This window comes from Barbus barbus (genome assembly GCF_936440315.1).
Source record: "Barbus barbus genome assembly, chromosome: 3".
Lineage (NCBI taxonomy): Eukaryota > Metazoa > Chordata > Actinopteri > Cypriniformes > Cyprinidae > Barbus > Barbus barbus.
Genome location: NC_136731.1, coordinates 44,892,074 through 44,908,189, shown reverse-complemented (window position 1 = coordinate 44,908,189; position 16,116 = coordinate 44,892,074). Strand labels below are relative to the sequence as shown.

General features: G+C 40.9%; 1 protein-coding gene across 1 annotated transcript; it reads left to right on the top strand.

Annotated features, from left to right (window-relative positions):
- Positions 1-10,233: 10,233 nt before the first annotated feature.
- Positions 10,234-15,154, top strand: LOC306852526 (uncharacterized protein). The gene is made up of 3 exons (XM_079389426.1): positions 10,234-10,286; positions 10,849-11,059; positions 12,124-15,154. Exons 2-3 carry the CDS (start codon positions 10,921-10,923, stop codon positions 14,085-14,087), a joined length of 2,103 nt encoding a protein of 700 aa, XP_079245552.1. The 5' UTR covers positions 10,234-10,286; positions 10,849-10,920; the 3' UTR covers positions 14,088-15,154.
- Positions 15,155-16,116: the final 962 nt, after the last annotated feature.

The window sequence follows — 16,116 nt, the reverse complement described above, 5'->3', positions numbered from 1 at the left end:
TTATTTGTGCCAGAGGGATTACGGTCCGACGTCATTCAGTATTGCTAAGATAACACCAGAGGAGGCAGACAAGTCCACAGAATCATGGTTCATTCCGCATCACATGGTGCACCACAACGAAATGAATCGAATAGTCTTCAACTGTTCCTTCCAGTACCATTGTCAGAGTTTGAATGAACAACTTCTTCCTGGGCCAACACTTGGGCCATCTCTGTTGGGTGTGATATTGAGATTCCGGCAACATGCAGACGCAGTAATTGGGGACATAAAAGGCATGTTCCACCAAGTACGTCTGTTACCTGGCGACAAGTCAGTGTTGCGATTCATCTGGAGGAACATGAACTGAGAAACTGACCCGGACATCTACGAGTGGCAGGTACTTCCCTTTGGTACGACCTCCAGCCCGTGCTGCGCCACTTACGCCCTTCAGCATCATGCCCAAGAAAACAGAAACACCATGGCTGGCCTAGTTGACATTGTGGAGACCTCGTTCTATGTTGACAGCTGCCTTCACAGTACCCCCCGATCAAGGTGAGGCCAAAGACATTATAGATGGATTGCGTCAGTCCTTGCTAAAGGGCGGATTTGAGATTCGACAGTGGGCGTCCAATGCACCATCCATTCTCAGGAACCTCCCATCTGAAGCCAGATCAGCTAGTAGCGAGTGCTGGCTATCCCAGAGTAGCACAGATCTGTGAGAACGTACTCTCGGTCTACAATGGAATTGCCTCGACGACACCCTTGGGTATAGAAACCGCGTAGCAGAGCTTATTCACCCTACCATGAGGAACCTGTATAAAACTTTGGCAAGCCAATATGACCCCTTAGGTTTCATCATACCTTTCACCACAAGGGCGAAGACTCTTATCCAGGATCTCTGGAAACACAACCTCAGTTGGGATGACCCCATTGAACCCCTACATCTGCGTGAGAGATGGTCCTCATGGGTTGCAGAGCTTTCCAATATCACCAAACTACAGTTCCCTCGACCTTATGCTCCTGGCAGATCCGACACTCTTACCACTGTCAGGGAGTTACACGTCTTTTGTGAAGCCTCAGAGAGGGTATATGGTTCCGTGGCCTACCTTCATGTTACCAACAAGAGAGATGAAGTCTATGTCACCTTTGTCCTAGCTCGATCCAGAGTGGCCCCTCGAAAATGTCTGTCTATGCCCCGCCTAGAGTTGTGCGCTGCGCTCTCTGGAGCTCAGATGGGCAAAGTCATACAGGCTGAACTTACCATTCCTATACACCAAGTGACATATTGGTCTGATTCAACTACGGTGCTGCATTGGTTGAAATCAGAATCTTGCCGATACAAAGTCTTTGTGGGGTCCAGAGTAGCTGAGATTCAGACTTTGACAGATGTTTCCAGATGGAGGTATGTTGAATCCACTAGAAACACAGCTGACCACATCACCAGGGGTCTTACCTTAGCTGAACTAGCAGGCCCTTACCAATGGAGATCTGGACCTTCATTCCTGACTTAACCACAAGATATGTGGCCAGCAATACCCAGTGCAAAATCTGAACCGGACCTGAGTGAGATGAAAAGAGCATCCTTTGTTGGAGCAATCACAGTTGTTCCCAGTCCAGTGCCTTCAGACCTCAGTCAATTCAGAACCTGGAAGGAGCTACTACAAGCGACTGTGGAGTCCTTTGATGGGGCGGCCAACGCTGACAAGTCTTCTGAAGCCTCAAGGTATATACAGGCAGAGAAGCTCCTCTTAACACAGGCACAGCTCGATTCTTTCCCAGAGGAATACCGAGCTGTGAAAGCTGGATAGCCCATCCAGACAGACAGCCATTTGAGTTCTCTTGCCCCCGAATACGACAAAGATACTGGTCTGATCAGAGTGGGAGGACGACTTCGTCGTATTGAAACGCTGCCTTTTGATGTGATTCACCCTATCGTCCTAGACCCTCAACATCAGGTCACAAAGTTACTCATCCAAGACATAGATCAACAACTCAATCATCCAGGTGCAGAGCACGTGCTAGCAGAGCTACGACGCAGATACTGGGTGCTTAGAGGCCGTGAAGCTGTGCGAAAACACCAACATTTCTGTAGAGATTGCCAATTTTGGCGAGCCAAGCCGCAGAACCCTCAGATGGCTGACCTTCCACCCTGCAGGCTACGTCTGTTCAAGCCACCATTTTTCTCCACAGGAGTAGACTGCTTCGGGCCCTTTCATGTGAAGATAGGCCGGCGCCAAGAAAAGAGATGGGGTATCTTATACAAGTGCTTGACGACCAGATGTTTGCATCTTGATCTCCTTGAACACCTGGACACAGATGCCTTCCTCCTCTCTTTACGACGCTTTATAGCCCGTTGAGGGAAGCCTTTTGAGATCATGTGTGACAATGGCACCAACTTTACTGGAGGCAACCATGAGCTAAGAGACTCCTTTAGGCAGATGGCACCTGAACTTCAGGCACAACTGGCTAAACAGCAGATCCAGTTTCGCTATATCCCACCGAGCGCCCCTCACTTCGGCGGTACATGGGAGCGAGAGGTGAAGTCAGTTAAGACTTCATTACGAGTCATTCTACGGGAACAATCTGTGCCTGAATCTGTCTTGCAAACATTGCTAGTGGAAGTTGAGGGCATACTTAATTCCAAGCCGCTTGGCTATGTCTCATCGGACATAGCAGACCTGGACCCTGTGACCCCAAACCTGTTACTCATGGGACGCCACAACGCTTCTTTACCACAAGTCCTTTACGACTCAAATGAGCTCTTGGGGAAACACAGGTGGAGACATAGCCAGTTATTGGCTGATCAGTTTTGGACCAACTTTATCCGCAGCTACTTACCAGAACTACAGGGCAGACAGAAATGGAGATCGGATGGCAAAGGGTTGGCAGCAGGACAAGTGGTACTCCTAATTGACCATCAACTCCCACGAGCGCTGTGGCCTGTGGGTACCGTGTCGGAGACCTATGCAGGGGCAGATTAGATTAGATTAGATTCAAATTTATTGTCATTATGCAGAGTACAAGTACAGAGCTAATGAAATGCAGTTAGCATCTAACCAGAAGTGCAAGAATATAGTGTTTTATATACATATAAGTGTAGAGTAAGTGAAGATATGATTTACAGAATGTACAGTGGAATTGCTATATACAGTATTGAGCAGAGTATATACAGAATATAAATAGGAATGCAATGTAGGGATTGTATGTACATTATGAACAGAGCAATGTGGGATTATATATACATTATGAACAGCAGAGACGTGAGAACAGTGGAAATAAATAAATAAATACAGCTGGATGAGTGTGTGCAAGTATTGATAGAACAATGTATTCTATGCAAAATAACAGTAGTGCAATATTTTATAGAAATAGTTTACTGTGCTTTGTACAGTAACAACTTTAGACAGTTTATAGTGTAATAACTTTAACAATGTGCAGTCTGTGCAAAATATGAGTAGTGCAAATGCATGTGTGTACTGTGACCAGTGCAGTAATAAGCAGGTGCAGGAGTTAGATTTGTGGTGTAGCGTTCAGAAGTGTCACAGCTTCGGGGAAGAAGCTCTTCCTGAGCCTACCAGTGCGAGAGCGTAGGCACCTGTAACGCCTGCCGGATGGAAGGAGGGTGAAAAGTCCATGGTTAGGGTGAGAGGCATCCTTGATGATCATAAGACAGCGCTTATGATAAATGTTCTCAACGGAAGTTAACTGGGTGCCGGTGATCCGTTGAGCAGTTTTCACCACCCACTGGAGTGCTTTGCGGTCAGATGCGGAGCAATTGCTGTACCATACTGAGATGCAGTTCGTGAGTATGCTCTCAATGGTACAGAAGTAGAATTCCACAAGGATCCTGGGATTCAGGTGAATTTTCTTAAGGCTCCTTAAGAAGTAAAGGCGCTGCTGTGCCTTTTTGACCAGAGTGGAGGTGTTATGGGACCAGGTGAGGTCATCAGAGATGTGGATGCCAAGGAACTTGAAACTCGACACACGCTCCACTACAGCTCCGTTGATGTAGATGGGTGTGTGTGCATGACTCCTAGTCCGCCTGAAGTCCACAATGATCTCATTTGTCTTCTGGGTGTTTAGTTCTAGATTGTTGGTGGCACACCACACAGCCAGGTGCTGCACCTCATCCCTGTAGGCTGATTCATCGTCATCCTTGATCAGACCTACCACCGTGGTGTCATCTGCAAATTTGATTATGGTGTTGGAGCCATAAACAGGAACACAGTCATGGGTGAAGAGGGAGTACAGGAGAGGGCTCAGTACGCAGCCCTGTGGCATGCTGGTGTTCAGGGTGATGATGGAGGAGGTGAGGTTATCTAACTTAACGGACTGAGGTCTGTTAGTCAGAAAATCTAAAATCCAATTGCAGATAGGGTTATTACACTATAAACCCTCATAGCCACTTGGAGGGGATTACAGTATTAAATGCAGAACTGAAATCTATGAACAGCATTCTCACATGTGTGTTTTGACTGTCCAGGTGGGTGAGGGCAGAGTGAAGTGCTGTTGAGATGGCGTCCTCTGTTGACCTATTGTGGCGATAGGCAAATTGGAATGGGTATAGTGTAGCAGGGAGACAGGATTTTAACCCTCTGAGCCCGACAAACGCGAATACGCGTTTTGGGGCAGATTTTCCTGATAAGGCAGAAAAGAGCTTGAATTACTCTGCCATTTTTGATCGTTCAGATAAGAGCAATACACCATTCGAATCTGTAAGGGGTCTTCTTTTATTTGTATTCACTCATAATAACAACTAAACTTTGTGCTTTTGAAGAATAAAGAAAACAAACAGCGTGCGCTCTCGGTCTTCTCCGTCTCCGCGATCTGTTTTCAGAAATGCGTCACTAAAATGAAGTGTAACTCAGCGAATACTCAACACAGAAACATGAGAGTTATCTCTATAGAAAGCCTGAAGTGTCTTCTTTCAAATGAAGTAAGTCATATCGAAAACAAATATTCTGTGATGAAGTAATCCGTATGAAACCAACACGATGTCCAGTCTGTCTCGTCTAACTCATTATTTTTAATGAGATCCCGCCCCCTCGCGTTCACATGCAAATAACCACGTGACCCGCGCGCGCAGAGCATAAACAAAGCGTCAGTGACGTTCATCGCTGCTACTGTTACTTTCTGGAAGAAGACACGCTGAGTAAAGGCTGGATTTCCCTCAAAATCGATCTGATGAGTAAGTAATGTTTATTTTATTTTCTGCATAAGTTAACGTGTTATTGTGACATAAACTTGAACACATTACTAGTTGGTTTGTTCCCAAACTACAACACGATAAATGCTACGCATCTAAGAATGTTTAGACCATGTTTATTATTAATAATCTGTTCACAAATATATTTTAATAACGTGCTAAACGATAACAATTAGTTCTCAGATATACAATATATGTTTTATAGTACGAAGTATATCCTTTTATAGTACAGAGTCTATGACTGCAGAATCATATCTTTTATACTATAAAATCATACATGATGTTCAGGATGGCTATAATTCCTGACTAAAATGTTTGAAATCCAGTAAAACATTGTGAATATGATGGGCAATTCATTGTATTTAAATTTCTTACGGCGCGAATATAAAACAATAAAAGTAATATGAGAGTACATTGTAACATGATGAATGCTACGAGTCTAAGTATGTTTAGAACATGTTTATGATTAATAGCCTACTCTGTTCAAAAATAGAGTATAATAACGTGCTAAACAATAATAATTAGTTTCTCAGATATAAAATGTTTTTTTTTTACGATAATACAAAGCATGAATGAGTCTATGACTACAAAACACACATATATATCTATATATATATATATATATATATATATATATATATATAGATGCTCCTGATATAAACATGCTCACAAATGTTTTTTCTCTTTTTTTGGTTGTTTGTATTTTATTGAATCAGACACCTGCACCACAGATGATGAATCCTGCTGACTTTCAGTCTCTTCCAACTGTTTTCCTCTGAGAGCGCTGCACTAACATCAGAAGAAATCCATGGAAAGTAGCAGAAACACTTAAATAACACATAAATATCAGGTATGATTTATTTGCTTCACTTGTTGAACAGAATCTGTTGCAGGAACGAGTCAAAGTCTGTTCACATCTCTGTGGTTAGATCAGTGTGCACAATAATGTGTCTTTGACCTTCATTATGTATGTTTTGATTATACTGTGTTGTAAATAAAATACAAATCATTTAAAAAACCCATTTTTTCAGTCTCCTCACACTCTCTTACCTGCCTCAGTCACAGTCACACTGATGGGCCATTAGCACCTTTAGGGGAGGGCCCTTTGTCTCTCAGGTGAGAACCACTTAATATTCAAGCCCATTACCACTCCCTCGCATATTGGATTTCGAACACAAAACATGTCTTTAAAAATTTAAATCAATGTATTGTTTTCTGTGAGCAAATAAACAAGATGATTTTCACATAATTGTGAAGTAAATATTCTAGCCTGCAAGATCTGGTTCTCAAAAGTCTTGTAAACAATTGTTCTGTATGTGTTTTATGGTCTTATTTGAGTGACTTCAAAATCTTAGTTTTTCACTAACCACGCATAAACGTTGTTTTCTCAAAAACACAATCATGTACATAACAGCATGCTAACATAACATTGTAGCCCAGTTTGTGCTGTTTACAGTGTTATTAGACTTTAGCCATTTATATTTTTATAAGCAACTGAAAAAAGCACAAATGTCAGGGCATGTCGAAAGTTCTCCAGGTCCCCAAAACACCCTCAGGGCCCAGAGGGTTAAGTGGGATGCAACCAGTTTCTCAAAACACTTGGCAATGATGGGGGTGAGTGCAACAGGACGGAAGTCGTTAGGGACCGAGGCAGTGGAGTGTTTCGGTACTGGTACGATGGTGGAGGTTTTGAAGATAGTGGGGACAGTTGTTTGGGCCAGGGACAGATTGAAAATGTCCGTGAAGACCTCAGCTAGCTGCTCCGCACAGGCTTTAAGCACACGACCAGGTATTCCGTCAGGGCCAGCTGCCTTCCGTGCATTCACCTTACGCAGAGTGGAGTAAACATCTGATGTGGAGAGTGTGAGAGGCAGTTCACTGGGTTGATGCTCAGCTTTGAGTGAGATCTCCTTATTATTTTGATCAAAACGAGCATAAAAGTGATTGAGCTCGTCTGGGAGGGAGGCAGAGCTGGAGGGGGGGACAGAGTTAGGTGGTTTGTAATCTGTGATAGATTGTATGCCTTGCCACATACGCCGGGGGTCTGAAGAATTGAAGTGATCTTCAATCTTCTGTTTGTGTGTGAGTTTGGCCTGGCAGATACCCTTCATCAGGTTGGCTCTGGCTGAGCTGTAAGCCTCCTGGTCTCCAGACCTGAAGGCTGCATCTCTTGCTTTGAGCAGGAGGCGAACCTCTCTGTTCATCCAGGGCTTCTGATTGGGGAAAAAAATGTTTTGTGTGTGGTCACTCTGCTCACACAACTGTTGATGTGCTCCAGGACAGAGTTGGTGTAAATGTCAATGTTAATCTGAGAGTTTGTGGTGGCCTGGGCAGCAAACTCACTCCAGTCTGTGTGCTGGAATTGATGTTGAAGAGTGGAGTCAGCACCTTCCAGCCAGATTTTAACAGTCCTTATTGTAGGTTTCACACATTTGATGACCGGGGTATACTTGGGAAGCAGGAACAACTCTTTGTTGATCAGACTGACCCAGGTGGGGGAGGGGTGTGACTTTGTAGGCATCACTCAAATTAGTATAAACGTGGTCCAATGTTTTATGTCCCCTTGTAGTGCAGGAGACATTTTGATGAAATTTAGGGAGAACAGATCTAAAAGTGCAGCGATTGAAGTCCCCAGCAACGATAAAGGCTCCATCCGAGTGCAGGGTTTGTAATTTGCTAATAGCAGCACAAAGTTATTTCATAGCCACGTTAGCATTAGCGTCTGGAGGTACATAAACTGCAGCAGCAACAATGCAAGTGAACTCACGTGGTAGATAGAATGGCCTGCACTTGATAATCAGGAACTCCAGCTCAGCAGAGCAGTAGGTATCAACAATGACAGAGTCTTTACACCATGATTTATTTACATAAATGCATACTCCACCACCCTTGTTTTTACCAGAGGTTGCTGCTACTCTGTCAGCCCTGAAGAGAGAGCGTCCATTCATATGCACCACGCTGATTGGGACATCGTTGCAGAGCCATGTTTCAGTGAAGAACATAACATTACAGTCCATAAGCCATTTCTGTGTGAGGGTCCAGATCTTTAGTTCGTCCATCTTGTTCATCAGAGACCATATATTGGCAAGGAAGATGCTGGGCAGAGCTGGTCGATGTGGGTTTAGCCTTAGCTTAGCACGCAGCCCTCCACGCTTTCCCCGTCTTTGTTTACGGTCTCGACGCCGACGCCGAGCACTTCCGGACGGTACGAGTGATCCGCTTGTCCGCGGTGATCTCAGTAACTCCGGCGGGAGTTCGCTGAAGTCGAAAGGATGATCTAAAACTATGTTGGAACACTGTTTGTTGATGTCCAAAAGTGACTGTTTAGTATAGCTGTAGTTCGCATAACTGAATCGCGCGAACACGAGTGAAATAACCAGGTAAATTAACACTATTTTCCTAAATCTGGTAAGACGCTGAGCCTCGCGATGTGTTCGCGCCGCCATCTGATTCGAACAGCTAAAGTCAAAGTCAAAGACAAGATGTACCTGCGCCCTGTTGTGAAACTGATTCCACTTCCTCAAATGAGGGAAGAAGATAAAGAATCTTCGGATGGCCTTTTTTAAGTCTACAATTATCCTGCTGGTAATTGGGGGCGGCGATGTCAGAAAGACCACCCGGAACAGAAAATAAGCAACGGTTTCTGACGGACTGATAAAGTAGTTGCTACTTCCAGCAGACTGATGCAAGAGCCAGCTCTGAATGTGCGCTCCCCGTTATTGTTCAGTGTTGTGCGTTCATGTGAACAAATGTGAGTAATAATGTAAATATTACCTATTAGCACTTTATAGTTATTATTGTGAATGTCTGACGTTCTGTTGGATGTTTGAGATGTGTAATGACGATCGCGATGTGATCGCGGATAGACGCTAATCCCGTTAGCTACGATCACGTTGTGATAGCGTGTTGTTAGTATTACATGCTGCGTCATGCCGTCTATTGGAGTTTACCTTATAATTTCATATATTATATAACAGTTGAGTATTCCTTTGTGATGTCTAATTTAGTCAGTTATTGATACATTCAGTGGTAATTTGTAATGAATATGTACAATTACATTGTATTCATATTGTATTCCTTTATTCTACAGACCACAACACAATTAATAACCTGTCAAATACTGCCACCTGATCTGTAATGACTCCCAACGATGTTATTTATGGATATCAAGGCCTGACAAGTACTATTAAAGAGAAGTTTGAAGATGACTTACTTCTCCCCTGCCTGATTCTCTAATCGGAATCAATGTCCATATGTGTCCGCTAGTAGAACTAAAATTTAATAAGTGTGACAGGAACTAACCTGTAACAGACACTACTCCTGTTACTTTTACTCAGTTACTATATATAAGGCTGGTTGTGCATGATGGGTTCCAAAGAGTTTTTCTATGTGAGTTTGTTGTTGTATTTGTATTTTATTATAGTGCATTTGGACGCGAGCAGTGCGATGCACGCTACAAAAGAGAAACCCCATAATAATAATCATATCGCCTGGATGCGGCGCGACTCCACAAATCCCCTGTCAGTAAAATTATTCCTCCTTCTACTTCTGGCATAATCCAAGCTCTTTGCAACAACGGTTGCATCTGGTGTTGCGTTAAAAACCTGATTCTACTGATTCGTCTGCGTGCAGCATGCACTTTCAAATGTTGAAGATTCATTGTATAGAGAGGGTTGAACTCCTGCAGAGTTTAGCTCTAACCCTAATCAAACACACCTGAGCATGCTAATCAATATCTTTAAGATCATTAGAAAATCACAGGTATTGAAGAAAGTAAAACATCATGACTTTACTTTATCAGGTCTTAAGGGAAACAGCTAGTAAGTTGTATGATGATATTATTAAATTTGTGAAAGAAAGTAAATTATATAACAGAATATAGGGTTTTGATTGGTTTTTAGTTTATTTATTGTTTATTTTCTAGTTTGTTTATTTGTTTTGCATGGTTTTTATATTTATTTATATTTTGTATACAAGCAAATATCTTGATCCATTCCAGTTGGTGGCGGTAATGCACCAATAAGCTAGGTTGCCAGCCGCCAACAAACACCAAAGAAGAAGAAGAAGAAGAAGAAGAAGAAGAAGAAGAAGAAAATCACAGGTAGGTCCAGGGTAAGATTTGTGGAACCCTGGTATAGAGGTACAGAAGACGACTCATTAACAACAAAAAACGTTCGATCGAATGCGATGTTTACCAGATGCTACAATCTTTCACAGACGTCTCCGCGACGTCCCTGTGCTATCTGCCAGCACTCCTTCCGCTGGCTACCTGAGGTATAGCGAGCAGCACTACTGCTGATTAAATACCATGAGAGTCTACCATTTTAATTCATTTTCATCTATATGATTTCATTCCTTTGTTTATTTTTTAAATTTTTTTAAAGAAAACAAATCAGCGCACCTTGTACACGCTCTAAGTAAATTTCCCCGTATTATTTCCCTCCTCTCGCCGCTCCACTCCAGTCCAGCGGGGGGCGCTAAACCACATGTTTGTTTGCCAAACACCATTAAACCCCAGAGGAAGAAGATTAGTTTCACCGGGCTCCTGTTGTTTTGTCGTGATGCTGCTTTAATACAAACTGTTAGAAAATGTTGTTTCTGTGAATATAAAATTACAGTTTTTGAATCAGGTCAGTAAATAGCTGTAATATTCTCATCCTCAGAGTCGTGACTAAGTGTTGAAGCAAGCAGGAATATCTGGAGGAGTATCATCTGAACTGAGATCTGCTGTGAAGATGATGTTTGTTAAAGAAGAGAGTGAGGAGAACATGATTGAACCAGAAACCTGGAGAATAAAACACGAGGAACCAGAAACCTGGAGAATAAAACAGGAGGAACCAGAAACCTGGAGAATAAAACATGAGGAACAAGGAGGTTGGCGTTTATTCTTCATTCATCTGTAATGATTGTTTGTGATGCACACAAAGCATTAATCCTCTGGGGTCTGAGGGGGGTTTTGGGGCCCTGGAGTAGTTCTGACATGCATTTGTGTTTTTATTCAGCATCTTCAAAACATATTAATGACTAAAGTCTGATTCCACTGTAATCAGCACAAGCTGGGCTACAATAATACATGAGCAGCATGTTACTAGCATACATGTTTGTGTGTTTGAGAAAACGTTTAAGCTTGGTTAGTGAAAAAAAAAGATAATTAAGTGACTAAAATAAGGCCATAAAACACATACAGAATATTTGTTCACAAGATGGATAATTTCAGATGGATAAATGCATAAAGGAAAATAAGAAATAAAAAAATATATAAAAACATAAAATAATAAATGAATAAATAAAATGCTAAATGCTAAAAAAAAAAATCAAACAATAAATTACATAAATGGCTAATGATTATATATTATATGAATAAATTATTGTAAATTAATAGAAAAAAGGAAATGAAAACATAACACAAATGTATGGTCGCACTCTTGATGCAACACAGTTTGTATTTGTGGATCCTCAGATCCTTCATGTTGTTGATCAAACGTACTTAATAACATTCCCTGTAGAAACATGAGATTTGTGCCCATAATATTTTAAAAGTAATAATTTATGTCTGATGAAGGTCAGTGAACCAAAACATTGCTTGTGCTTATAGTAATACATTTCAATATTTATCAAGTACTGATAGAGTGCGGGATTGCATCTTTTTATATTTTGGAGTCGACCGTGTCGTTGGACTATTTTTCCACTCACCTATCGTTTTTTTCCGTTTCTGTTGATTGAAAACTAATAATTTGAGGATCAGTGTACTTCATTCATGGAAAGTTTCGGGGACATATAATTAATAAAGTTACAGCAATATGATCAAAATTTTGTAATGCAATTGTCTACTTTCCACTATTATATCAGGTTTCATTTTTATGTCTTTTTTGTTTAGTTTTTTGAGGGGGTTTTTTTTATGAGTTAATGAAAATTTACTGGTTTTACTTTTGTTTCAGAGTTAATTGAAGATAATGAGGAGAAAAAAGAATTGAGTGAATTAGAGGAGAAAAATAATGTCAAAAGTGGAGAAAAACCCAAACAGAAAGATTTAAAGAAAGGAAGACCCAAGAAATCTTTCACCTGCACTCTGTGTGGAAAGAGTTTCAGAAACAAATGTCATCTTGATTATCACATGAGAGTTCATACTGGAGAGAAACCGTTCTCTTGTGATCTGTGCGGAAAGAGTTTCACACGCAAAACAAGTCTTGAGCTTCACATGAGAGTTCATACTGGAGAGAAACCGTACACATGTGATCAGTGCGGGAAGAGTTTCTCACAATCAGCAACCCTTAAGAAACACATGAAAGTTCATACAAAGGAGAAGCCACATTCATGTTATTTGTGTGGAAAGAGTTTTCCACGTCTACAAAGTTTGAAAATACATCAGAAAATACACACTGGTGTGAGAGAGTACATGTGCTTTGAGTGTGAAAAGACCTTTACTACATCGACCCATTTAAAACTGCACCAGAGGATTCACACTGGAGAGAAACCTTACAAGTGTTCACACTGTGACAAGAGTTTCAGTGTGTCATCAATTCTGAAAACACATGAGATGATCCACACTGGAGAAAAACCTTACAAGTGTTCACACTGTGACAAGAGATTCAGTCTGTCATTAAGTCTGAAAACACATGAGATGATCCACACTGGAGAAAAACCTTACATGTGTTCACACTGTGATAAGAGATTTAGTCAGTCAGCACATCTGAAAACACATGAGAGAATTCACACTGGAGAGAAACCTTACAAGTGTTCACACTGTGACAAGAGATTCAGTCAGTCAGGAGACCTGAAAACACATGAGAGGTTTCACACTGGAGAGAAACCTTACAAGTGTTCACACTGTGACAAGAGATTCAGTGTGTCATCAAGTCTGAAAACACATGAGAGGATTCACACTGGAGAGAAACCTTACAAGTGTTCACACTGTGACAAGAGATTCAGTGTGTCATCAAGTCTGAAAACACATGAGATGATCCACACTGGAGAAAGACCGTACAAGTGTTCACACTGTGACAAGAGATTCAGTCTGTTAGGATATCTGAAAACACATGAGATGATCCACGCTGGAGAAAAACCTTACAAGTGTTCACACTGTGACAAGAGTTTCAGTGTGTCATCAAGTCTGAAAACACATGAGATGATCCACACTGGAGAGAAACCTTACAAGTGTTCACACTGTGACAAGAGTTTCAGTGTGTCATCAAATCTGAAAACACATGAGATGATCCACACTGGAGAAAAACCTTATAAGTGTTCACACTGCGGCAAGAGATTCAGTCAGTCAGGAGAACTGAAAACACATGAGAGGATTCACACTGGAGAAAAACCGTACAAGTGTTCACACTGTGACAAGAGATTCTGTCAGTCAGCACATCTGAAAACACATGAGAGGATTCACACTGGAGAGAAACCGTTCACTTGTGATCAGTGTGGGAAGAGTTTCTCAAAATCAGTACACCTTAAGATACACATGAATATCCACACTGGAGAAAAACCGCATGCATGTGATCAATGTGGAAAAACATTTTTGAGGGCTTCAAACCTGAAGATACACCTGGACGTTCATACAAAGGAGAAGCCACATTCATGTTGTTTGTGTGGAAAGAGTTTTTCACGTCTACAAAATTTGAAAACACATCAGAAAATACACACTGGTGTGAGAGAGTACATGTGCTTTGAGTGTGAAAAGACTTTTACTTCAGCGAGCAGTTTAAAACTGCATGAGAGGATCCATACTGGAGAGAAACCTTACAAGTGTTCTCACTGTGACAAGAGATTCAGTCAGTCAGGAGAACTGAAAACACATGAGAGGATTCACACTGGAGAGAGACCGTATCACTGCACTGCACGTGGGAAGCGTTTCAAAGATTCATCTGCTCTACAAAGTCATAAAAAAAACAATCACAGTAAGTAGATCATCTTCACCAGATGTGACACAGTAACGCATCAAGCAACAAAATACCATCTGGATAAATCTGTTCTAACCAGACGTTACAAGCGACATGACAAAGAAACAATCTAAAGTTTTCACAGTGAATAAAGTTCATCTTCATCTTCAAAACCAGCAGATTCAACTGAGATTCAGATCAACTCAAAGATGGAGTTCCTCCACAAAGAACAATGTCCATAACTTTTATTCTTGTATATAATTTTGCTTCATGATATAAATTATATCATTTTAGTTACTTATGGGTTTCATATTATGTTCAATTGTTTCCTGTTATGTCCAATATGTTTAATTAGCGAGACTGTAAGAATAGTAACACCATTAAAACCTTACCGATACCTATTCTTTCTTGCAAGTCAGTTGGAGAGAGAGGTCCATCTCATTAGTTTTCACTTTTGCTCTGAGTAATTATTAATTAAATGTTACCCTTTTAATTAATACATTATCTTTAGTTTTAATATTTTATCAACTTATTGTCTGTTGATTGTATTTGAGTCAGGAAAAAGTAATTTTATAATTTCAGTTTTACTGCAGCGCAAGGGTGATATAATTATATGGTACTTCAAACAATTATAACTGCATGAATAATGTTATGAGTGTTTTTTTTAAATGTAACATTTTGAATGTAGGTATATGGAAAATGTTTAAATAAGATTATTGATAGGCCTATATTTTGACAATAATTCAAACAATAGCCTACTGTGCTTCGTGACAATATCCATGCCTTTTTCCACATCCATATTGTTAACCAAATTCTCCCAATCCAACATTACGTCTTGAATTAGTCTAATTACATATGTTATGTCATATTGTGTGCTGTGAGGGGAGAAGTGATGCACAAGTGTGTGATTTGTTGCTTATAAACGGACTCAACATGTTGTTATTAGAGTAGAGCGGGGGGAAACCCCTACTTCTGTTTTTCCCACAATAACCACTAGATAAAGTCAAGAAACATTTTTATTGTAACTATAGACTATAATGACAAGAGTGATGTACAGCTGCGTCTCAATAAATTAGAATGTCATGAAAAAGTTAATTGTTTCTTGTAAATTCTTTAAAAAAGTGAAACTCATATGTTAGATTCATTGCATTGTAACATGTCCCAAGTTACTTGTGTTTTATTTTCTTATTTCTGTATGACTATAGCAGTTGTAGTAATTCTACAGGGCACTAGGGGGCGCTCTAGAGAGCTTGCATACAGGATATAGAGGTAGCTGATAGAGAGAAGAAGGAGATGACAAGGCTCGTGGGACGGGAATGGAGAAGCACGCCCCAGATCCGGTGCGAGAGCAAGGAGGGCTGAGGAGTGATACGGGATGGGTAGGAAGTAAGGTGAATGAAGGAAGAGAATATGAGAATGATCTAGAGGAGATGGAAGGTGATGAAGCTTCAATCATTTCTAATGGAACGAATTCAAACGATGGAGTTTGGCAGGAGGTGAGACAAGAGAGGAAAAAAAGGAAAGCCGTTGGAAACAAAGGAGACGAGAGTAAAGAAAGTGACATAAAAGTGATAATTCGATTTCAAACCCCGTGTGCATTGAATCCTTTAAAGGTCAGCGAAGCTGTATACAAGATAGTAGGAGAGGTATATACAGTCAAAACTTTAAGAGATGGAAATTTGTTAATTGTTTGCAAAGACAGAGATCAACAGCAAGGTTTAATGATGTGTAAAACATTGCTGGGGAAGGCTGTGAAGCCGCAAATATGGGAAGAAAGAGGGAGAGCTATGGGTGTTATATCTGGAGTATCGACTGATGTGACCGAAGAGGAAATTAAAGTAAATATAAGAGGAGTTCGTGTAAACAACGTTAAACGGCTGCCATACACTAGAGACGGTGTTAAAAGACCAAGTATGTCTGTTATGTTGGCCTTAGATGAGGAAAAACTACCTGAACGGATTAGAATTGGGTATGTTAGTTATGTAGTGAGACCATACATTCCCCCACCGACAAGATGTTTTAAATGCCAACGTTTTGGTCATATTGCTGTAGCGT

Bases quoted from the DNA above. Each gene is read 5' to 3' on its own strand.
- LOC306852526 (XM_079389426.1), top strand. From the start codon at position 10,921: ATGATGTTTGTTAAAGAAGAGAGTGAGGAGAACATGATTGAACCAGAA. The intron at 11,060-12,123 runs GTTGGCGTTTAT...CTTTTGTTTCAG, and splicing joins AAAACATGAGGAACAAGGAG to AGTTAATTGAAGATAATGAG.